Source organism: Poromitra crassiceps, assembly GCF_964638095.1.
Source record: "Poromitra crassiceps genome assembly, chromosome: 10".
Classification (NCBI taxonomy): domain Eukaryota; kingdom Metazoa; phylum Chordata; class Actinopteri; order Beryciformes; family Melamphaidae; genus Poromitra; species Poromitra crassiceps.
This window is the reverse complement of record NC_139631.1, coordinates 38,217,776-38,241,357: the sequence shown is the minus strand read 5'-3', so window position 1 is coordinate 38,241,357 and position 23,582 is coordinate 38,217,776. Positions and strand designations below refer to the sequence as shown.

The following is a 23,582-nucleotide window of genomic DNA, read 5'->3' as shown; positions in this document are numbered from 1 at the left end:
CTCTTCTCTCTCTCTCTCTCTCTCTCTCTTCATCTCTCTTCTCTCCCTCTTTCTCCCTCTCTCCTCTCCCCCTCCTCTTTCTCCCTCTCTCCTCCTCCCCCTCTCTCACTCTCCTCTCCCTCTCTTCTCTCTCTCTCCCTCTCATCTCTCTCCTCTCCCTCTCTCTCATCTCTCTCCTCTCCCTCTCTCACTGTCCTCCCCCTCTCTCCCTCTCCTCTCCCTCTCTCTCCCCCTCTCTTCTCTCCCTCTCTCTCTCCCTCTCTCACTCTCCCTCTCCCCCTCTCTCCCTCTCTCTCCCCCTCTCTTCTCTCTCTCTCTCCCTCTCTCCTCCCTCCTCTCTCTGTCTTCTAACACGAGTGGCTGTAAGTGGTGGATCTGTCCTGGCTACAGTAACAGAATAACACGTCTGTCTGTTCTCATCTGCTGCTTAACGATTTGAAGAAGAGAAGACTGAAAACTAGACCCGGCTCTGCTTCTCCGGTCCATACCATGGACTGTAGGTCCACACCATGGACTGTAGGTCCATACCCGTCTAGCAAGGCAGTGTGCATCCCCGCTAACAGAACCACCTGTTTCTTGTCTCTTTCTACCCCCCCCCCCCCCCCCCCCCCCCCCCCCGACCTGTTTCTGTCTTGTCCCGTGACAGACCTGGGTTCACCCAAGGGTGTCCGCTTCTCTGATGTCACCGATACGTCCGCCACCGTGCACTGGATGGTGCCCAGAGCCCGGGTGGACAGCTACCGGGTGACATATGTGCCCGCTCAAGGAGGTCAGTATCGCTGAGTCATAATACTCCTTCATTGTCATTTAGTCGTTTCCTGAAATAAGCAAGATCTCACCACTTATTGCACCATAATGTCACTGAAGGAGTTGAATTGCAATTGGGAGAAAGTTACAAAAATCTAATATCCTTTCAGAAAAGCTTCAATGTATGTCTTTCCCCTACAAGACCCCGTACAACAACATACATCAGTTTGACTCTACTTGGTACGATGTTAAGAATTGAATCCATAAAGGTTGATTGATACCAGTCTAAAATATACATTCCCCATCTATTCCCCATATGAAAAGAATGATTTACCCCCTCATACTGTGCATGCCTGCTTGTATCAACAAATCAATATTAAATGAGGACAGTGTTTGCACTGTATCTGATTGAAAGTCTGTGTTGGAATATAGTGCTGGTTATTAATAGCATTCTATTGAAATTCACACGCTGTGGTATCATTGCTCCAACCAACCGCTTCATCTTCCAGTAGGTTTCATCAATGGGGTAGAATCTTCCATCATCCTCAGGGGGCAAACGAAGGCTCTGTTCTCCTGCGATAGACTGATCCTGCCCTCTAGTGGCTAGCTATAGCTATTGCTGTACAATGAGAGACTGAAATCGTTCACCACATTCTCTGGTGTCATAATACAGCACTTGACTGATGAAGCCGTGTGTAGAATATAGAGCTGGGGGGTGAAAAGCCTACTCACCAGTAGTGGGGCCACACTTGAGTAAAGGTACAGATATCTTACCAGATAACCAGAAAATGACTTTGGCAGAAGTTAAAGTTACCTATTAGGACATTACTTGAGTAAAAGTATTAGAGTATCTGATATTTACTGTACCTACGTATCAAAAGTCATTTTCTGATATTTAATGTACCTACTGAAAGTACAAGTACAAGTAAATGCTGTTAAAAAAACAAGAAGACGTAGCTGGCCTTGAGTGGAAAACAATGTTATGGTGCATTACGCCACCAACTGGAATGGAGTGTGGATCGTGATTAACGTAACTTGCAAGCTAGGAGCACTGATTCACCAAACTTGTTTGCTTGCAGGCTACCAAATTTCTTCTGATTTTATTTTGTAGTAACGGCGAGTAACGAAGATGCTTAGGGAAAATGTAGTGGAGTAAAAGTACTGTATACATTTGCTACAAGCATTTTATTTAGGAAATGTAGTGGAGTAGAAGTGACAGTTGACAGAAATATAAATACTAGTAATACTAATAATAATCAAGTAAAGTACAAATACTCCCTAGTAATACTAATAATAATCAAGTAAAGTACAAATACTCCCAAAAAATCCTGAAGAAATAGTACATTAGACCACTGCTACTCATTATGAAATATAATTTGTCACTGTGTAACTTTCTGGGAAAATATTGACATTTTAGATTCTTATTTTTTGGCCAGTACTAATGGCAGTGACGTTCATTTACCAAGTCATCATCTTATTTGCTTACAGAAAAGAAAATGAATGAGAGAGATGATCATATATGTCTAAATAAAATAAATACTGAGGATTGATCAAATTGTGCGACCTGGGACGAGGTGTTTGTTTATCGAGAAGATGGATACGAGATAGTATGAGATCTTATGTTTCTGCTTTATTCACCTTTCCGCGTCCTGTGTGTTGTCTTTTGACACCCAGGAAGTGCTAAGACGCTGACGGTGGATGGTTGGGTGTCTCAGACGGTGCTGTCCAACCTGACGCCCGGGGTCACCTACCGGGTCACCGTCACCGCTGTCAAGGCTCAGAGGGAGAGCGAGCCCGGGTCAGACAGCCTCACCACGGGTAAGGCTCACATAGGGCTGAGCACACACGCACACACACACACACACACACATAAAAAAAATAAAATCTGTAGTTCAAACAGCCGCCCTCGAGCAGAACATCACATGTTCACTTCTGTCTCCAAATGACAATACAAAAATCACACCCAGGTGCTGAAGTAAGCGGTGCAGACTATACAGACACCACTTAACCAATTTTAACTAAAGAAGAAGAAAATTGCTCGAGTGACACACACACACACACACACACACACACACACACGCACACACACACACACAACTGACATCACTTGTGACTAAGATAAGATCACGGGTTGGCAAATTGCAAATGCATTCAACATTTGCTCGAGTGACATCACTGATGACATAACAACTGCCTGATGACATCACAGTGGTGCAATTGTGTGACATCACTTCCAGTTGAGTGACATCACTCGCCAGTGACATCGCTCGCACGAGATGGATTCGCCCAGGTGACTCTGCCTAACCCTAACCCCTTCCAGGTGACTACATCTCATACTGACAAAGTCATGCATAGAAGCAGAAGCACCGCTTGAAAATAAAGTCAAATACATGATATCATTTGGAGACGTAAGTGCATGTGGCTGTTGCTCTCTGTGTTAACTGTGTTAGCCTGTCAATGTTTGTATTGCTCTGCTTGTTTGTTACTGGGTGTCCACGGGTGGCGCTTAATTATGTACCGTAATCAGCAGAGCAATAGAGAGCCGCAGGGATGACGTATTTTTGTAGTCAGAACGCGGAAGTCCCGGACTTCCTGGTTCTTCACTGTTTCTGTCTATGGGATTTTTGAATGGGTTTTTGCCGCGATGCTTCAAATACGGTCTCTGGGCAACGCAAGATTAATCAAACGCGAACCAGAGTTCATTCGGATAATCTTCACACATGAGGACCACTTTCATGAGTTTTGTAGTGTAAATGCGAGCCCTAGAAGTAAAAAGCTCGAGCTAAGCTAATCCAGAACTACACACTGTCGCATAGGCTTCCACGTCACGTCAGCACTCAACCTGGACTGTTGTTGATGTGTGCACTGATTACCCCGGGCTGAACGGGGCTGAACCAGGTGAGGGAAAGAGAATTTCCGTGTTCGTCCTTTGGAGTGGTGACGTTATTGACGTATATATCCCCATCGACTCAACAGTGTAGTCTCATTTAGCCGTTTGCTAGCTAGCCTCAAAACTCATGAAAGTGGTCCTCGTGTGTGAAGATGATATTACTAAACACTGGTTCGCGTTTGATTAAGCCAGCGTTGCCCAGAGAGATTATTAGAAGCATCGCGCCAAAAACCCCTTCAAAACTCCCATAGGCGAAAACAGTGAAGAACCAGGACTGTTAGCATCGATGATTTCCGGACTCGTTCCTGCGGCTCTCTATAAGGTCAAACACCAGGAATCATGGGATTTGGAGTCTTTATCTCACAAGCGGCGTGCATAATATGGAATGAATGGATTATCATTAGTAGTTGTAGTAGTAGTAGTAGCAGTATCATCTCATATCATGAATCAATGCTCAATATTACAACAGAAAGGATGTGGGAAATAGAGGCAAAATGGACACCAGCTGGCGTCCGTAACAGTATATTTACTGTCATGTTAAAAAAAGTCGCATGAGTTATTATAGCTTTATGGTTAAAGTGGCAGCATCGATTCTTGTAACGCAACAATGTTTAATTCAAGGCTTCAAAAGCACGTTGGCCTTTGAAGCAGGTGTGTGTTGAAGCAGCCTGAGGTGGAGAGGTCTCCTGTTTCTCCATCCACACGGAGACATTGAGACCACTGACTGTGGTGTGTGTGTGTGTGTGTGTGTGTGTGTGTGTGTGTGCGCGCGCGTGTGCGTGCATGCGTGTGTGTGTGTTACAGCTCTGGATAAGCCCCGTGGTCTGACTGCAGTCAACATCACAGACACTGAGGCTCTGCTGCTCTGGCAGCCTGCCATCGCTACTGTAGACGGCTACGTCATCTCCTACAGTGCAGACACCGGTATGTAAAACGTGTGCACACAGACGCACGCACACACACACAGACACACACACACACAGACGCACGCACACACACACACACACACGCACGCACGCACACACACACACACACACACACACACACACACACACACACACACACACACACACACACACACACACACACACACACACACAGCAAGCATATAAACAGGGTTCCCACAGGTCCTTAAAATCCTTGAACGTTGAAGACAAAATCAAGGCCTTGAAAGTTTTAGAAAATAGACATAAAAAGACATGGGCCATTGAAAGCACTTGAATTTATTTTGTGCAAGAAAGTTTTTTGGATTATTTTTTTTGGTTGACTTAACACAGCACAGTTGATACGTGTTCACACATTCAAGCCTCTCTTTTTAATTGTGAGCTTCTGTAAAGCTGCTAGTTCTCCTTATAAACATTGTCAGTGTTGTAACAGTAATTAAGCGTGATCTGTGTCTCAAACTGTGCTGTGCTGGCTCCTTGAATCTGAGGGAATTGGGCCTGGGAAAGTCCTTGAAAAGTCCTTCAATGTGATGTTTAACCCATTGATATCTGACGCAGCATTTGTGTGTATATCCCTCATTTGTGTGTGTACCCCTTTAAGACCGCGAACCAAGGGATACACACACAAATGCTGCATCAGGTATCAATGGGCTTAAGAAGGTGTGGGAAACCCTGTGTATGTCTAGAAACGACACACATAAATGTGCATGCATACAAACACGGCCTAGCACACCTTGCATGTGCAAAAAGACTTGACTCTTAATAATGTCGTTGGGTCTGTTTGTGTGTCACAGTCGCCCCGGTGATGGAGCGCGTGTCCGGAAACATCATGGAGTTTGAGATGAGCTCTCTGACTCCAGCCACACATTACACTGTGAAGGTCTACGCTGTGAGGGACGCCGCCAAGAGCGCCGCCACCACTACTGACTTCACCACCGGTTTGTTACACTCACTGATGACGTCACAATGTCTACGACATCATCAGGAACCTAAATTGGTGACCAAAATTCGTCAGGCAAATTGGACTGGACAAAGCCAGATATAGGGCCCGCTTGCTTGCGCTGGGCAAAAATGGGAGAAAAATAAGCATAATATCCTGGAGAATTTACCCCTTAGTCCTCCATCTGTTTTAGACTGTGTCCAACTTGCACGATGCTCCTCCAGAGACTTAAACTGGTTGAAAAGGTAGAGATGTCTCAAGGTGTCGTAAGTTGAAGCTTGGTCGTATGTGTTTTAGATGTGGATGCGCCCCAGGACCTGGCAGCCAGTAACGTCCAGACAGAGAGCGCCATGTTGACCTGGAGGCCGCCTCGCGCCGACATTACCGGATACATCCTCAGCTTCCAGTCTAACGATGGCACCGTGCGGGTGGGTGCCAGGATCTTTAAATGGGACGACCTTTTTTCATGTCAGAAAAAAAAATCTGAAAATGCCAAATATTCAGTGTTAGTTTTACCCAGAACTTTATATTCTTGACAGAGTTGAAAAGCCTCTGAAATCAAGAGACACTAAAACTCTGAATTAGATTCAATTCAGGTGAAGGTCTTCCCATAGACAACCAGCGTAGTATTGATCAAATCTACAATAAATATGTCATCAATCAAACTGCATCATATCTATCATATCAGAGGTGGACTACACTGACTGACTGATATCTGCTTTTTAAGAAAACAGATATCTAATATAAATATCAGCAAACTAATATATTAGCCTAAACCACTTACTCCCAATGTGGGGTACGTTACCCCCAGGGGTACAACAAATAAAAAAACGGTAGTACCATAGTACCCTTGGGAGGTAGATGTAGCCGTGGTGGGCTGGTTTACCAGGCTAAGGTAGAGATACACAGCAGGAAGTTGAATGTTTGAGGGATACAGGACTTTAAAAAGTTTAGGAACCACTGGGCCCTAACCCTATTTTAACACATGCAAATTTTTCAGAGATATAGTCATTTCAGATTTTTAATAAAGGCCAATATCGGTTCCATTTGCCAACATATTTTATCCCTCATCTTGTTTAATTATTATTTATGCAGAACTCACTTGCTCTACAAAAATGCACAAAAAGGAGCAGTCAAATATAAAAAACGGGAGATAAGGGTCTGGAAATGGATTAAAACGTGTTAAAGAAAACATAGAAAAAGAAAACATAAGCTTGAAAGTGTGTGTTCAAGCTGTCATGTGTTTGTGTTGTTGGTTCAGGAGGTGGTCCTGAGCCCCACAGCCATCTCCTACAACATGGCCCAGCTCAGCGCCTCCACAGAGTACTCAGTCAGGCTGCAGGCCATCGCAGGCCCCAAGAGGAGCAGAGTCATCTTCACCGTCTTCACCACCAGTGAGGGGGCGCGCGCACACACACACACAGGGCAAAACATATCCACAACACACACGCACGCACATACACACACATGCACATGCACACACACACACGCACACGCACACACACACACACACACACACACACAGGGCAAAACATATCCACAACACACACGCACGCACGCACATACACACACATGCACACACACACACACGCACACACACACACACACACACACACACACACACACACAGCAAAACATATCCACTCAGTCTTAAAATCTATCATGTTTTTTTTTAAATCAAATTACAAAAATCTTGAAGTTAGCTGCTAAGCATTGTTGCATTGATTCAGATGCACAAATACACTTGAGTTAAATTCTTAGGCTGAGAGGCTCCGCCTCCACAGGACATCAAATATAAGCAAAAAGCAACAGGTGCTAAATAAACCATCATAAACCATAGCATAAGAGAGCAGGACCACACTAGAGCAATACTCATATACATTTGACACAAGAAAAAAACACACAATAAAGAACACTTGCAATGGCAATGCAAGGTGCTACGATGAAGTGAAAGCTGTGATCTTCTTTATGCATGAGGTAATTGCACTTTGTCAATATTACAATCAGACATGACATGCTGTTTATATTACAATCAGACATGACATGCTGTTTATATTACAATCAGACATGACATGCTGTTTATATTACAATCAGACATGACATGCTGTTTATATTACAATCAGACATGACATGCTGTTTATATTACAATCAGACATGACATGCTGTTTATTGATGATTGATTGATTTTTATTAAATGTGTCATGCACTTGACAGTGCCCAGCCCTCATGGGCTTACAAGACACACATATGACATATTATGCAGTACAACATACGCCAACGCCGCAGTAATAAAACTAAATCACAGCATAACATAACATACACCACATCAGCAAAACAAAATCATTACATCATTTTCTGAACATAACATTTTGCCTTAGCTCCCATGCCTGGGAAAGAAAGTTTCCAATAAAGAAAGTGCCTTTCTTAAAACACAACTCGAGTTTTTCATAATCGTCCAACTCAAAAAAGTCAACATAAATAGAGGACATTTTACTGAACAGTATCTCCCTTACCTCATCATAGACAGTACAATAGAATAGAAAATGAATCTCATTCTCAATTTCACCCAGGTCACAGAGCAAACAAAGTCTGTCTTCTTCAGGGGTAGCATTAAACCTACCAGTCTCCAGTCTGTTTATATTACAATCAGACATGACATGCTGTACTGATGCCATCCACTCTCCAACCCCTTATTACACAATTCACCCGCAGCTGCTCCTTTTTGGTGACGAATCCACTCTCTGTGTATATTTTTTCTCTGTGTGTGTGTGTGTGTGTGTGTGTGTGTGTGTGTGTGTGTGTGTGTGTGTGTGTGTGTGTGTGTGTGTGTGTGTGTGTGTGTGCGCGAGTAGCTGGCGTGCTGTACAGACACCCGAAGGACTGCTCCCAGGCCTTGCTGAACGGTGACACCACCTCCGGAATGTACACCATCTACCTGGGTGGAGATGAGAGCCAGCCGCTGCAGGTCTACTGTGACATGACCACTGATGGAGGCGGATGGATTGTAAGTCACTGGCTAACCTATGGCTATATGATGTGCTATATGGCAGCTCGCTCATGTCAAGCTTACGGCATAGCGTTTTAGCTGACCGCTGTAGTTCGCTGGTGTTTGGCAACTATCCCCGTCCCTGTTGGTGAGCTTCCACTTGCCCAAACTGTTCCTCTATGCCGACGATGTTCTATCTGGGATATGTTGTTATGATTTCTCTTCACCACATAAAATATTTTTTATGTGACCAATGTTCTTACAATTTGGGCATCAACTGTTTGCCTATTTTGAAAATCACATGTTGCTTTGAAAACCTCCATATAAAAGTGGTGATTGTCAGACTTTTTTTTAAGCAGATATAAGGCTAATTACCAGAGATCAGTTGAATGTCAAATTCTTCTTCTTCTTCTTCTTCTTCTTCTTCTTCTTCTTCTTCTTCTTCTTCTTCTTCTTCTTCTTCTTCTTCTTCTTCTTCTTCTTCTTCTTCTTCATGTTACATATATGAGTAGTATAGAGTAGTTTAGTGGTCAGATCAATGCTTCTCAAAGTATGGTTTGAGGACCCTCTAGGGTCCTTGAAGGGTTTCCAGGGGGTCCCCAGGTAAATGAGGAATACCGGTACTTTGGTTTCATTATGATTTAATTCACCCTAAACTGCCCCTTGTAGAGAGTGTATATGAATGACTATTGTAATCCTAGATTTAATTTCCCCTACTCTTATCTCCCCTACATACAACGTACTGTAGACAGTTCCACAATTCTGAACTAACTCAACAACAAGTAACATCTTCCAATAATGGGGTCCCTGTTAGCTTAAAAAATGACCTGAATCTCACCAGATCCTTCAGACCTGTCTCTCTGCTGTTCAGTCTCCCTCTTGGCAAATAGAGAAAAATAATACTACACCGAGGACACTACCCATGCTCCTTAGAATAAAACATATGCAGGATCTTTGTTGACAGGTTTGACACAAATGTGTCCAGGTGTAGAGATGGAGGAACATGGCGTATACAGAAATAGATTGGATATGTAATAGAGTTTGAAATGGGCTCTGTTATTTCACAGTGACTGATCGGCATCTCCTTTCACTGATGCTTTGTTTTCTCCTCGCAGATCTTTGTCAGACGCCAGAGCGGCAAACTGGAGTTTTTCCGCAACTGGAAGAACTACACAGCTGGCTTCGGTGACATGAACGATGAATTCTGGCTGGGTAATTTCTACACATTACAGTATTCTACAAGATATTGGAATATAGTACTATATTTAAATATCCAATATGATATGATGAATATGATGCAGTCTGTTTGATACTAGACCTATCTCTTAGTCTACTCTGTATTGATTCTAATGGGACATTTTGATCACATTCCACACTTATCGTTCAAAATGTTTTATTATAATAATTAGTATTATTATCTTCATTTTAAATTGATTTTTTTTTTCATACCGTGGTCTAAAATTCTGAGGGAAGCACAGAATATTTTGATTTTTTTTTAAATATATAAAATATTCCAGGGTTCAATATAAAAAAACAATCCAAAAATCAACCCTAATAAAAGCCATCATTAGTATTTGCCAATATTCTTCTTCCTCCTCCTCCGAGGAAGTCTAACTTCCCATGCATGAAAATAAACCAAACTTTGCACATAGGTCCTGTCCCATGCCACACTTCCTCAACAGGAATTGGGGGCCAATAATCCTGTTGTTACTGCAACCGTCTAAACTTTCAAACTTTGGAAATTCATAACTAATCAGTCGTACATGCTATGGTTTTGCAACTTCAACCAAAATATAGGCCCATGTGTTCAGATGCTTCAAACTGGCAGGAATTATGAAGTCCATCACTGTTTTTGCAAAAACTGTAAAACTAATTAAACCTACCTCCTCCTCCCAAATTTTGTGTCCAATCGACACCAAACTGCATCGCCAAACTCTCCTACACAAATGTAATAAGCAGATTTTTGAATGATCAAATTTCCCCCCACAGTGCATTCAGTGGAAAAAGAGCATATTTAATCAATTAATTTATCAATTTTTGTAAAAACAAATCACAGACGTGTTGTCTAGATGAAGTATGCAAATTATCTGAATTTTGTCTTGAAAAGTGAATATTTGACACTAGTTCCGCCTGTGAAGTGCGCCTGTGAATGCATGGGCAGCTGTTATACTGCACCCTGGTGGTTGGCTAAGTCATAGTGTGAAGCCTCCTCTGATTTTCCCACTTCTCAAGTAGCTCAACTAGATCACAACTTGTCATTGGGTGCAAAGCTTGGGAGTTCAAGCCCCAAACATGCTTATTATGCCTACTCAGGCCATTGTGCTGTGTGGGTGCCCGGCCCCCGACTCACCGCTGTGCAGCAGCTATAATGATCATCATTATTGTCTTTGCCATTTATATTGATCATATCTTCCAGGTTAGTGATTTCCAGATGTCTCCTCTCTCCCCTCCTCCAGGTCTAAGTAACCTCCATAAGATCACGTCTGGCGGTCAGTATGAGCTGCGCGTGGACCTGAGGGACAAGGGAGAGGCGGCCTACGCTCAGTACGAGAAGTTCTCCATCTCCGAGCCCCGGACCCGTTACAAGGTCCATGTGGGAGGATACAGCGGCACCGCAGGTCTGTGTGCCTCCTCTACAATCGCCCTATACATGGAGAGGAACGAGGAAATCGACTAGTCCGCCTCCTCTATCTAGGGCTAGGCGGAAACATGTTGGTGCCAGTGATTCTATTTGGAATTAACCACCAAGTGAAAGGCTATTTATGAAGAATAGTGTAACGTTGAACCATTATTTTATTTTATTTTATTTTATTTTATTTTATTTTATTTTATTTTATTTTATTTTATTTTATTTTATTTTGTCAGCTTGGTCCATGTTTATGTTTTTATTTTTACATATTTTTGATCAAATTTAATTTTTTCCTTTTTATTATTCATGATTATATTAGTGTTAAAATCTCTGATCAGTGGGGCATTTTTTGTTTGTTTGATTGTTTCCTTTTTTTGGCATTACATTTAAAGTGTCTATAACTGATACCATTCACTTCCAATCTATGACTAAACTACACTAGAGCAGAAGACTAGAGAAGAGATCTTTATTATTGCTTTCGCTCATAGAGACCCAGCAGTGCTCATTCCGATTGAACAAATCAGTTATTCCAACCAACTCTCCCCCTCTGTGTGTCTGTAGGAGACTCTATGACCTACCACCACGGGCGTCCGTTCTCCACTTACGACCATGACAATGACATCGCCGTCACCAACTGTGCCCTGTCCTATAAGGGGGCCTTCTGGTATAAAAACTGCCACCGTGTCAACCTCATGGGACGATATGGAGACAACAGTCACAGCAAGGTATGGTTGAATCTAAAAGACCCAATACTAAGGTTAGGGATTACCAGTAGTAGTATACCAGTAGATACTAAAAGAACTACAATTATTATCTCCACACATACAGTGCAATTACTATCAGTACTAGTAGCTTTGTGTCTTGCAGACTTCCCATACAGTGCAACTCTAATGCCTTTATACCCAACGTTCCTAATTTCAGCGTTTTCTTGCCCAAGGTGCAGCGGCCTTCAAATTTGTTATGCATTGTTATTTTAATGCAACGTCATAAATGTTATAAAAGTAACGTTAACTTCATAACCCAAACCATTTAAGACCTGGCAATATATATATATATATATATATATATATATATATATATATATATATATATATATATAATTTATATTTATTTATTTATTTATGTATGTATGTATTATATTATTATTATTTTTTTATTTTTTATTTTTTTGCCTATATGTTTTCTGACCTGCTGACATGAACATGTTTGAAATGTGGGCCTGTTTTGTGACCTGCTGACATGAACATGTTGAAAAGAGTTTTCAGTGCTCACCACCCGCCACATATCATTTCTCCATGTTCTCGTTCCCCTCTGCAGGGCGTCAACTGGTTCCACTGGAAGGGCCACGAGCACTCGATCGAGTTCGCCGAGATGAAGATCAGGCCGTTCAACTTCAGAAACTTGGAGGGAAGGAGGAAACGATCATAAACGCTCCGAAAACCACCTACCACCACCACCACCACCACCACCACCACCACTAGTACTCCGTCTGGACTCCCCGTAAACCACCTTGACACCCTCCCTCCCGCCCCCACCCTGCAGCTACCAAAGCCACTGCCAAGACCCCGCTGCCTCCACTCCAACAGACACATCTTCCTCCCCACATTCGCTCACAGATCGCCCCCCCCCTCCCTCCCCTTCCTTCCCCGATTATACGGTTGATGTGGATATTACAAAAATGGACTTAACTCAAGCCCACACATTCTATTCACGCACCAAAGAGAGCACACACAAACTCCCATCGCACCCACTTTGATTTGACCTTTCTTTTACGTTGCAGCATTTGCGGAGAGGTGTATTTGCGTGCAGCTCGGGCATTACGTCGTGTACAGTAACACATAGGTCCCCCCCCCCCCCCTCCTTACGTCACATCCAAGCCTTTTCCTTTCTGGCATGTTGTGGTTTCACAGAGAGGACAGGCTGTTTACAGTACATGTGGTCTTGTTAAGGTTCAGGGGCCTCTTTCGCCCCAAAACCAGGTTACGATAGCACATTCTGTACAAATGCTGTACATGCATTCGTCTCAAATCCAGATCGAAGAAGGGATTTTACTCCGACAGACGCTGCTCAGATGTCAGATATCTTTCGTCTTAAACTTGCCATTCGTTTGTCTTTGTGCGACTTTTACTAGTCTCGGTGTCACTTTATCCTTCCCAGGTTCCCAGCTCCCTCTATCCCTCGATTCACCACGAGCCGACATCCGAAGTGATAGAAAATGGGAACGAAAAGAAAAGTAAAAAAAAAGTAAAAAAAAAATAATTAATAAAAATACAAAAGAAAAGTATTTACCCGCCACATCCCATGTCCAACGTGGACGGCGTTGTTTCCATTGGTTGTGTGAGCCCCTGAAGGCATCATGCTACTTTACTTTACTTTTTTTTTTTTTTTTTTTAAGCAGAGCAGAGCAGAGATAAAACTAAAGCTGACGTGTTTCGATTGTTTTGTTTCTTCTATGAATCCAAGGCAGGACCTATTATTCAGTATATAATGAAATGGGGTGATTACCTTTGATTTTTTTTTTTCCAAAATGTGAATACAGTACATATATGTGGAACAAGAGAATGTTATGTGTTGTTGATACAAAAAGATATGGATGCTCAAAATAAAAAAAAGGCCAATTCCAATTGACATAGTAAGGTCACTATGCTTTTGTTGAGGGAAATATACAGTGTTTGGGCCAAAACTAGGGAACTAGTTACCTTTTCCACTCCCCTCGTCCCCTGCTAGGGCAGGATACTAAACCACTGACCCTCTAAAGAATGCCTGTGTAAATTAAGTTTCTTTTTATTGTTTTGTTTGTTTATAACTGGGTGAACAACAGGTGTTTCTCTGTAAACCGTATTACAATAAAACGAGTTTGTTTAAAAGTAAGATGTGCGTGTTTTTTTAATTCTTCACATCAATGTACTGTCATTACCGTCATTTTGTATATATATTGGTATTATACAGTATGATATGCATCTGAAACTGCATTGACCTTGTTCGATGGTTCTCAACATCCAAACAGTTTCAGGGGAGGCTCAGTGAATGGAAGTGAAAACATACCGGTATTGCATTTGTTAGTAATGTACATTAAAGGAGATCCAAGCTTTGTCTGAGGGGAGGCATGCTGGGATACCTGGTGGGTGGCAGACGACATCAACGACGAGAGGAGGGGCCAATTTGAAATCAACCAATTCAAAATGGAAAGGCATAAAGACAGCCAATCAAGCTGGAGCACCAAGCGACCAGCACTGCTCTGGTGTGTATGCCTGACATCAGACTGAAAACGCCAGGGGGTCCCCAGCAAATTCATGAATTGTTCGACTTCACCATTATTCAAGTTAGGCTACAAGATGTTAACCAGTGATGGGGTTAACTAGTAATTAACTACTTTTTGCAGTAAGTAGTAATCGAACTAATTACGCTAGGCTACTTTTTCAAATTTAGTAACTCAATTACAATTACTGAAATTTGAATGGGCTAGTTACTAGTTACTTTAGTAAGTTGTCTGCTATATTGACGCCCAAAAGATTAGGATGTGAAAATAGCGGACAACTTCAGAGGATATGAGGATATAGCGCGATCAACCGCTTATATTGATCAAAAAGCTTGGTCCTGAATCATTCCTATAATGCTGTTTAAGTATAGTGATCAATACTCCCACTTACAGTGATGATTTTGGGCCTTGTCCCACCTGAGAACAATGGGGGGAAAAAAGTTTAAAACGGCAGTAATTGTATTATTTCTTTACTTACAAGTTACAAACTGCCAAAAATGAGTCAATGAGATACAGCAGTGATATTTGGTGCATGCATGTCTGTATATGGAGAGATCGCAGGCTAAGTGAGACAGCTGTGTTTGAAACAGCTGAGCTGGAGGCCGAATTTACTCTATGGATTTTTAAAGTCAATACAATTCCTTTACTTTATATGTACTGTATTCATGTAATACATAATACACATTAATTAGATGGTAATCTGCATGAGAAATAAAGAAAAAGAAACAAAAACTCATATAACGATCATCCGCTCATAGTGATCAATTTGACCCGTCCCAAGGTGATCACCAGTGTTGGGCAAGTTCCTTTCAAAATGTAGCCTAATATACTACATATTACTAGTTACTTTCATTTGAAAGTAATAAGTTACTTTACAATATTACTGTCTGTGTAGAGTAACTCATTACTTATTACACTACTTTTGCATTACTTTCACCAAAACACCAGCAGTGCTAGAATGACATCGCCGCCCCGGAATCATCCCGAAAAATAATTTCAATCGTCTTGAAGTCAGTGTAAACAATCCAAAAATGTTATTCTCTTCCTTTGTTATTGTCATCTATAGTGGTTATTTGCATTTAAAAAAGTTTGATTAGGAAATTATTTTATCTTCCTTTAAATATGTGCTTTGATTTTTTTTAAATGTCACTCTACTGAGTTACTGCTAAAAGTAATATATTACATGTATTATGTTACTTTTGTAATGAGTTACCCCCCAACACTGGTGATCACTATAAGAGTGCACTACATAGTCGTGGGAATTCTGGACAAAATCATATCTGACAATATGCTCAGATTTGGGTTTCTTATATAGGAAAAAGGATGACAATCTGGTTTATAATAGTGATTTTTCGCTGGGGAGTGTCACTCATGAATATTCACATCATGGTCCACCACTCCCAGCGAAGCAGACGCAGCTCTGCCCACTGGGGCTTGGCCTGTCAACGTCGCTGCTGCTCTCCTTTGCCAGCCTGGATCTCCATTTCCTGGTTCGCCCTGCTTGGAGGGAGTGGCCGCGCTGCATTCCCTACCAACAACAGTGCTTCAAACGGCGTGACTTCTGGGCTTTTTCTGCGGCTTTTCGGCTGGCTATAAGTGGCTATACTGCCGCACGCCAAAGACTCCAGTCGGCGCGGGACCTGTTGTCTTCCTATTTCGGCAATGCGGATAACTTTTTCCTGGAGGTTCGTAGTGAAGTTTCTCGCCGTTTCAGTCGTGGTCGTCCTGTGTGCTCCGGTAGTAATCAACGTTCTATTCAGGAAACACCTGCCGACGCCCAGTGCCATTCCTCCAGAAGAGTACAGGTTCATTTCCCCCGAAACCTACAAGTATGTTCTCAACCAGCCTGCTGTATGCGAGCACAGACGGCCCTTCTTGGTGTTGATGGTGCCAGTTGCCCCGCGGGAGGCTGAAGCACGGGCGGCCATAAGAAAAACATGGGGCACACCGAGCGTGGACACCCTAACCCTCTTCTATGTGGGGCTCCCTAAGGAGGGCCTCACTTCCGACGTCCAAGACGACCTGGAGCAGGAGAGCCGGAAGCACGCGGACATCATCCAAATGGACTTCCAGGTAGGGATGTGTAGAGAGACCCAAACTTTAATTAGTGACCACCACCTACGTCCTGTGACACGCACCTGCATCGAAAAAAATATGAGTGGTGGAGAACAGACAGATAATAATTGTTTGATCCCGTTTGAATTTATCTTTATCATCATCATCATCAGTATAGGATGAATCACCATGACTTGACACACAGAAAAGGGGAACCCCGCAGCAGTTAATAGTATGAGTTGTGCCAAACAAACGTTAAAGCAGCTACGAGCAACTTTTTCGATTGTTATTAAACAGTATAAATTTAATATCAATGCATCACATCTTACCTCTAATAGTCGACGAGACCAAAGCCGTGTGTATCTGAGATTGCTCCCTTAGGTGATTATTAAGTCTATAGTCTGTCTAAACTCGCGCCAACAGGGGGCTCTCTAGAGCGACCGGACCGGGTAACCCGGAAGTGAAACGCGGAAGTGAAACCAGGAAGTGAAACGCAGCTGCCTTTTTACGCCGTTTGCGCTGCCTAGCAACATAACATAAACAATGTGAACGCCACTAGTCTCTTAAAACAGACTGTCTTATCTACATCCGGCGGATGCAGCTATATACAGTCTGTACTTCGTGGGGGAGAATCATGCACCAAACGGAAAAGGAAGTTGAAAGGCGGGACTTCCGCTCATTCGTCCAATCAGAATTTAACATTAGCTAACTAGCTGTATACTGCTGTAGCTATCGTTAGCTAACGCTGATTAGTAAGACGAACGATAAGCTCAGTAACGTTAGCAACTTACCTCATCACTTTCGTTTAACTCTGGAATAAGTGCACGTCTTGCACGAGGTTCCTCCAAGCCGCGGATACATCGTTTACGTCTATCAGGGTCTTCTTTCACCGGTTTCGTCGGCGTAGCTTCCATGGTAATTCTAAAGCACTGCTAGCATTAGCAACCTGCATCGGTTTAAGTTTCCGGGGGGAACATATTTTTCGTGGACACGCGTGTCGTGATTGGTCAGATTCCGTCGAACTTCCTTCCGGTCTGAAGGTTTTTTTCACTACTTCCTTGTGCATGTTCTGGGGGTCTAACGTACAGACGGTATGGCGAGAGCATTTGAAAATTGCGGAAGCCAACTCGTCTGTTCTAAGAGACTAGAACGCCACGCATACTCGCGGGAACATCTCTCGTTATATTCTAACAGGTTTTTTGGAAGTTATTTTGTGGTTATGGCCGAAGTGGCTGCTGCAAACCGTTTCATTTCAATTCCTGATCTGCCCTGGCTACAGACACACTAACACTGGCCGATTCACTCGGGGTTCAAGCGAGACTACTCTGCGTTGGTATCGTCGACTATTAGAGGTAAGATGTGATGCATTGATATTAAATTTATACTGTTTAATAACAATCGAAAAAGTTGCTCGTAGCTGCTTTAATATCTCACAAACTATACATCACATCGCTTATATTTTGACATTCTGAGTGAGAGCAGAATTAGATCAAGAGTTTGATGTATAATATATGCATGTCGTGTTAAAGTTGTGTGAACTGTCGCAGTTTTTTAAATGTAAACAGAGTTAACTGGCTAGAGTCAGCCACTCAAGTCTCCACTTGGGCTCCATAGGGTTCCATTGCCGTTGCCACCCAGTGAAGTGGATTGTTTACCAAAATGCTGCTCGGCTGATCCCTCGTATATAAATGGGAGCTAGGGCTCTTGTCTGTCTGTTTCTCTGTCCCACTGTGATGTCATAAATCCCACTGACATCAGTGATGTCATAAATCCCACTGACATCAGTGATGTCATAAATCCCACTGACATCAGTGATGTCATAAATCCCACTGTGACATCATCAGTGATGTGATAAATCTGCGTGTCTCATTGGCCACACAGCAGCCGAGCTGCGAATGTGAGCTGCAGAGCCAGCTTGGCAAGCTGCAGGGCCAGCTCGGTGAGCTGCAGGACGGGCAAGGCCGTGTAGCGGGCGAGCCTAGGAATCGAGCGCGCGAGATCCCTAGTCTAGAATAATTTTAATGACAATGACAAATCTGAATTTCAAGTACAAAAATATTCAGAAACAAAATCACACCGCCTATAAGACAATAATATAACTTATATGGTGCATAATCCAACCGCTTAAAGGAGAACTTACCTCCAAAACACTTTTTTTCAGCTTTTAACCAATATATATGACTTTGGGGGTGATGTGTGAAGAATTCTGGTCAGAATTTCCACATTTGACACCAAACTGTTGCCATTTTACCATTTGTATCATTTTTCAGCAGCATATCTGGCATAAGCGCCCTCTAAGCGTCCAACACTGCTTTTTTTTTTTTTCTCAAATGAATGGGAGATTTGGTACAACCTGACGTCAGGTTGTCCCCAAAGACTATGGGATTTCAAGATAATTACTCCCCTACCCCCCCTGTACCCTTTCGGCTCCTCAGAACTCCAAGCCTATTCCTATTGAAGTTTGCTCTTAAAATACTGAACCAAACGTCGTCAAAGTTGGCACATGTCTTAATTATAGTTAGTTTCCTGCTGAATGTGTCACTACTTTATTAATATCTTACCTGGATAAGCTCGAATGATGATGTTTATATTATCAGTCCGAGTTGGAAGCACTGTCTCCAGCCCAGCCAGGCGGGAGCGGGCGGGAGAGAGTCGTACTGTAACCTCATGCACTAGCACCAAGCTCCGGGCGCGCGCGCAGCAGCAGCAGCAGCAGCAGCAGCAGCAGCAGCAGCAGCAGCAGCAGCAGCAGCAGCAGCAGCAGCAGCTCTGTGCTCAGAGCACAGAGAGCACAGTCTGACATTTCCGCGGCTATCAGTCCGACTTCAGAAGCACTTCTCTCGGCCAGTCTGCTCTCTCATGCACCCGCGGGGGCGCGCGGCAGCAGCACACACCAGCAGTGAGAGGCGGGGGCTTTCAACAGTCTGACATTTCAGCAAACAAATCTCGTCGCAGTTTAGCGGACATGTAAAATATAACGCTATACTACGACGTGACAATGTGACAAAGCTTCTCTAAACATATCGGCTAATATAATATCATCACTGTGTACAAGCAACGCCAACTTTTATGGAAATCAAGTCAGCAGAGCAGAGCGACTGGCTCTGTCTGTGTGTGTGTGCTGCTCGGGGGGATTCGCATGGGAACAGTGTGAGGAGGAGAAGAGCTCTGCGCTGCCTCCTGCGCCCTGAGAGGAAAAATCAGAGGTGTTCTAACTTTCAACATGAATCACGAAAAGCCCCCAAACGCAAATTAAAAACGGATTTCATTGCGCGGTTTATCTCTAGTTAGACGAGGGAATTACGTGGAGCGTAAGGTTTGTCCTCACTGTGTGCTGTGTGCTGCGAGCAGCGAGGCTCTTAACGTAAGTTTAGACAAGCCACATGCAAGCCACGCACACACACGGGACAAAATGGGACAAAAATAATTAAATTTCTAGTTCGCCACTGAATGGCCAAATTGATATAACTATCAACCATTTCAGGATTTTCTGTTTCCATACAGGCCACCAGCGTTGGCTAATTGTTGATATTTATAAAGATATCGCCCCTCTCAAATAAATTATTTTTGAGGCAGTAGGCAAACTGTAATGGCGTCGATTTCCGAAAAAAAATCTTGACTTAACACAGCCAAAGAGTCTAGTATAGACAAGAGTATATGTCATTTCTTGGTTTTTTCCATAGGTATTTTCAAATCACTGTTCTAATACATATCTAGGGGGTAAGTCCTCCTTTAAGTAGGCTACACATGTGATTTTTTTCCTCAATTTAAAAGATAACTGCTCGGCATCCCGGTGGCTCACCTGATGGAGCGCAGCCGACCTGGGTTTGGCTCTGGCCTGCGGTCATTTGCTGCATGTCCTACCCTCTCTCCCTGCTTTCCTTTCGTTGTCTAGCGCATACTAACTATCCTATCAAAGAAAGGCAAAATGGCAACAAAAAAAAAGATAACTTTGCATGTCTAGAAAGCCGTAGTTTGTCATAAAACTGACATGTAATGTTTAGTTTTGTATGGAACCGCTCAATCAACTACATCTCTCGTCTCGCACAATATACATCACACCAACATGGCCTGAGAGACCACTTATGCAACTGGTTGTGTCTGTAGTCTTTCTGATTTATAACTTATAGTGCAACCGTTTTATGACAAACTGCGACTTTCTTGACTTGCAAAGTTATCTTTTAAATTGACAAACATACAGCATGTGTACCTCATGGCACAATTCAAACGCGATCAAAAAAACTGTCTCTCGCCATTCACCACCATTCATATTCTTTCAGACGCTGATGCGTGTAGGCCCCGACCGGAAGGGGCGGGACTTGGACTCTCTATATGTGATATCAAACAAGCACAGTTATTGTTCTGTACGTTTGATATTGCTGCACAGTATGTATACCTTACAATGGTATACATTATACTGCAACCATGGTTATCATACCGTTAGCTTTCCCTGTAATATACCACGATATGTTGCGCAGCACCGCACGCCACTACAATTAAGATCATAATAGATACAGTTCAGTAAATCAATATTTTTCCTCAAAGTAAAATACTTGTTTTTGTTTGTTTTGATGGGCTATAGTCCGTTTAATCGGGGGTGGGGGCGCTAATACCGTGAAATACCATATACCGTGATATTTTGGTAGACACCCTACTGTGAAATCTCATATCGTTACATTCCTACTTCCAGGACAGCTACTACAACCTGACCATCAAGACCATGATGATCATGAACTGGCTGGCCAGCCACTGCCCGGGCGCCTCCTACGCCATGAAGGTGGACGGCGACATCTTCGTCAACGTGTTCCTCCTGCTCGGGCGGCTGCGCGGCTCCCCCAGGCGGGCCTTCATCACGGGCTCGGTGATCGCCGACGGGCGGCCGAGGAGGGACAGCGGCAGCAAGTGGCACGTGTCCCGGGAGCTCTACCCCGAGGACAGCTTCCCGCCGTACGTCTCCGGGGCCGCGTACGTCTTCTCCGTCGACCTGGCCGCCAGGATCTCCCGCGCCTCCAGGTTCGTCCGGATGATCCCCCTGGAGGACGTGTACGTGGGCTTGTGTCTGCGGGTGCTGGGCGTCTGGCCGGTGTACTCCCATAGCCTCCTGACCCTGACCAACCTGTTTGAGATCCGCAGGCTGCAGTACCACAGGTGCACCTTCGCCAAGCGCGTCATCGTCACCGGGTTCAAGCCCGCGGAGCTGCTACACATTTGGCAGGACTTCTCCCACGGCCATCAGAGCTGCTATCAACATACGTAACTACACTGGTATAACTTTATGCAAGACAAACTTTACGGGCCCTATCTTATAGACGGGTTCAACACTAACAACACAATTCCGTGAATGTATATACACCCAAACCAAAGCAACGCAAGGCAAGTGCCTTTGCTAGTTTTCGACCGACACAGTTGCCATTTTCACGGCCGGTGCCCACGTTGTTTAAATAGCGAATGTGCTTGCGCTCGTCTGTGTGCCCTTAAAATGAGGTGTGGTCAGTCAGGCGCATTCTTGGTGCATTGCTATCTTGAGGCAGTGGAAGCAGTTTTATGTTTTGACCAACAAGAACCTGGTCTAAAGACTGGTGCAGTATTTTCCTGCTATTTAAAGGACACATTATGCATTATTCACATCATGCGTCTTTCTCTCTCTCTCTCTCACACACACACACACACACACACACACACACACACACACACACAAAATGTCACACACCGTTGCCATACAAAATAGAAAAGGCCTTTCAAGAATTCTAAAAAAAACAGGTCTTGTAGGCTACCGAAATAGTTTCTTTCTTTCTTCCACTGAGCGACTCAGCGCAATCCAAACTCCATGTCAAGTCATTTCACACATGTGATTCCATCCATACCTTTAGAAGAATAGTGTGATGAGAGTGAGACACAGAGCTCCTCCTGGACATGAAACCTGAGATCTTCTGTCTGCTGAAAGATTAGATGAAAGATTAATTGCCCAATATTGTGCTTCTGTATTTCGATGTGCGTAAAAACACGTCCCCAAAAGGAGTTAAAGGACAGAGCTCGGTATATATCTACAAATCTTTCACATTTATAAAATGTTATGCATACTGTCCCATTCCCTATGATTGAACACTATATAACACTGTGTGGCGGGCTGTAGGAAACGTTGAGCTGAGGAAAGCGGACGTTTGAAGCTGTGCTGTGGTTCATCTCTGATGCGGTCTGTTGGTCTTGCTTGGCTGCAGAAGCCTGTCGTCCTCCAGACACGTCCAGACACACGAGGACTGATCTGCCTCCAGACACGTCCAGACACACGAGGACTGATCTGCCATTGAAATAGCAATGCATCAAGGTGCAAGCACACCTGGCGTTTAAAGGCAATGGGAGAAAAAACACCTATGAATTATTAAGGAAACTTAATACAACCCGTTTGCGCCTTACTTTGCGCTCAGATTGTGCGTCGTGTAACGTGCAAAAGTGGACTTGAACGCGCACCGGCGCCATGCGCTACATGCACTCTGTAAATATAGGGCCCTAAGTGCTTTACTTGAGCTGCTTTGCGATGATGCAAAAGATGCTGAAACGAGGTTATAAAAGGAAGGGGTGAGTGCAAAATCAACACATTAGCCATAAGGGTGGGGAGGGGCTATTATAAACCCTGGTTAGGGGTAGGTTTTTTTTTGGTAGAGGGTAAGCTTATATATCAGCAAACCAATATAGGGTTCCCACAGGTCATGGAATGTAGAGAGGTGTATTTCCAGACAGTGCAAGTCAGGGAATACAGGGAGGTTTTTGGCAAACGGGTCACGTAGCAGTATGAATGTATTGTAACCTGAATGTATTCCTCTGACGTTTTCCACACGTGCATTCAGCCCAAGTGGAGTGGAAACCAGAATGAAAATCAACACCAACAAACTAGAGAGGAATAACAGTCTGAGGTCATATAGAAACCCCCAAACTGCTTTCTGTAAAGTCATGGAAAAGTCATGACATTACTGTGACTGTGACACTGTGGGAACCCGGACTATTGGAACAATAGCATTATTGATTATATTATGCAAGGCCAACTATGGCCATCGTAGTTTGTCTACTAGTAATAAAGCACTTTCTCAGGATTATTTGCTGCCTGCCTGATCAACAGAATGTATTTGTTGTTCAC

The 23,582-nt window shown here is 43.5% G+C and overlaps 2 protein-coding genes across 4 annotated transcripts in view; both read left to right on the top strand.

Moving 5' to 3' along the window:
* Window positions 1-13,976, top strand: part of tncb (tenascin Cb) — a gene marked incomplete at its 5' end in the record, with an annotated part of 51,198 nt that extends 37,222 nt beyond the window's left edge. For 2 of the 3 annotated variants that reach the window (XM_083644010.1, XM_083644009.1), the window contains 11 exons: window positions 647-773; window positions 2,426-2,565; window positions 4,442-4,561; window positions 5,376-5,519; window positions 5,819-5,949; window positions 6,783-6,915; window positions 8,374-8,525; window positions 9,623-9,719; window positions 10,964-11,125; window positions 11,698-11,861; window positions 12,454-13,976. In XM_083644010.1, coding sequence (XP_083500136.1) covers window positions 647-773; window positions 2,426-2,565; window positions 4,442-4,561; window positions 5,376-5,519; window positions 5,819-5,949; window positions 6,783-6,915; window positions 8,374-8,525; window positions 9,623-9,719; window positions 10,964-11,125; window positions 11,698-11,861; window positions 12,454-12,564 — 1,481 coding nt within the window. In that variant the 3' untranslated portion in view covers window positions 12,565-13,976. Of the gene's footprint in view, window positions 1-646; window positions 774-2,421; window positions 2,566-4,441; window positions 4,562-5,375; window positions 5,520-5,818; window positions 5,950-6,782; window positions 6,916-8,373; window positions 8,526-9,622; window positions 9,720-10,963; window positions 11,126-11,697; window positions 11,862-12,453 lie in introns of all 3 variants that reach the window. The other variant, XM_083644008.1, reaches the window with a different exon arrangement.
* Window positions 13,977-16,270: 2,294 nt separating this feature from the next.
* b3galt8 (beta-1,3-galactosyltransferase 8) lies at window positions 16,271-23,018 on the top strand. Its single transcript, XM_083644768.1, has 2 exons — window positions 16,271-16,468; window positions 21,141-23,018. Exons 1-2 carry the CDS (start codon window positions 16,280-16,282, stop codon window positions 21,705-21,707), a joined length of 756 nt encoding a protein of 251 aa, XP_083500894.1. The 5' UTR covers window positions 16,271-16,279; the 3' UTR covers window positions 21,708-23,018.
* Window positions 23,019-23,582: the final 564 nt, after the last annotated feature.

Coding starts and splice junctions, on each gene's coding strand:
- b3galt8 (XM_083644768.1), top strand. CDS start 16,280: ATGGTGCCAGTTGCCCCGCGGGAGGCTGAAGCACGGGCGGCCATAAGA. Junction 16,469..21,140: donor TCATCCAAATGGACTTCCAG/GTAGGGATGTGT, acceptor TCCTACTTCCAG/GACAGCTACTACAACCTGAC.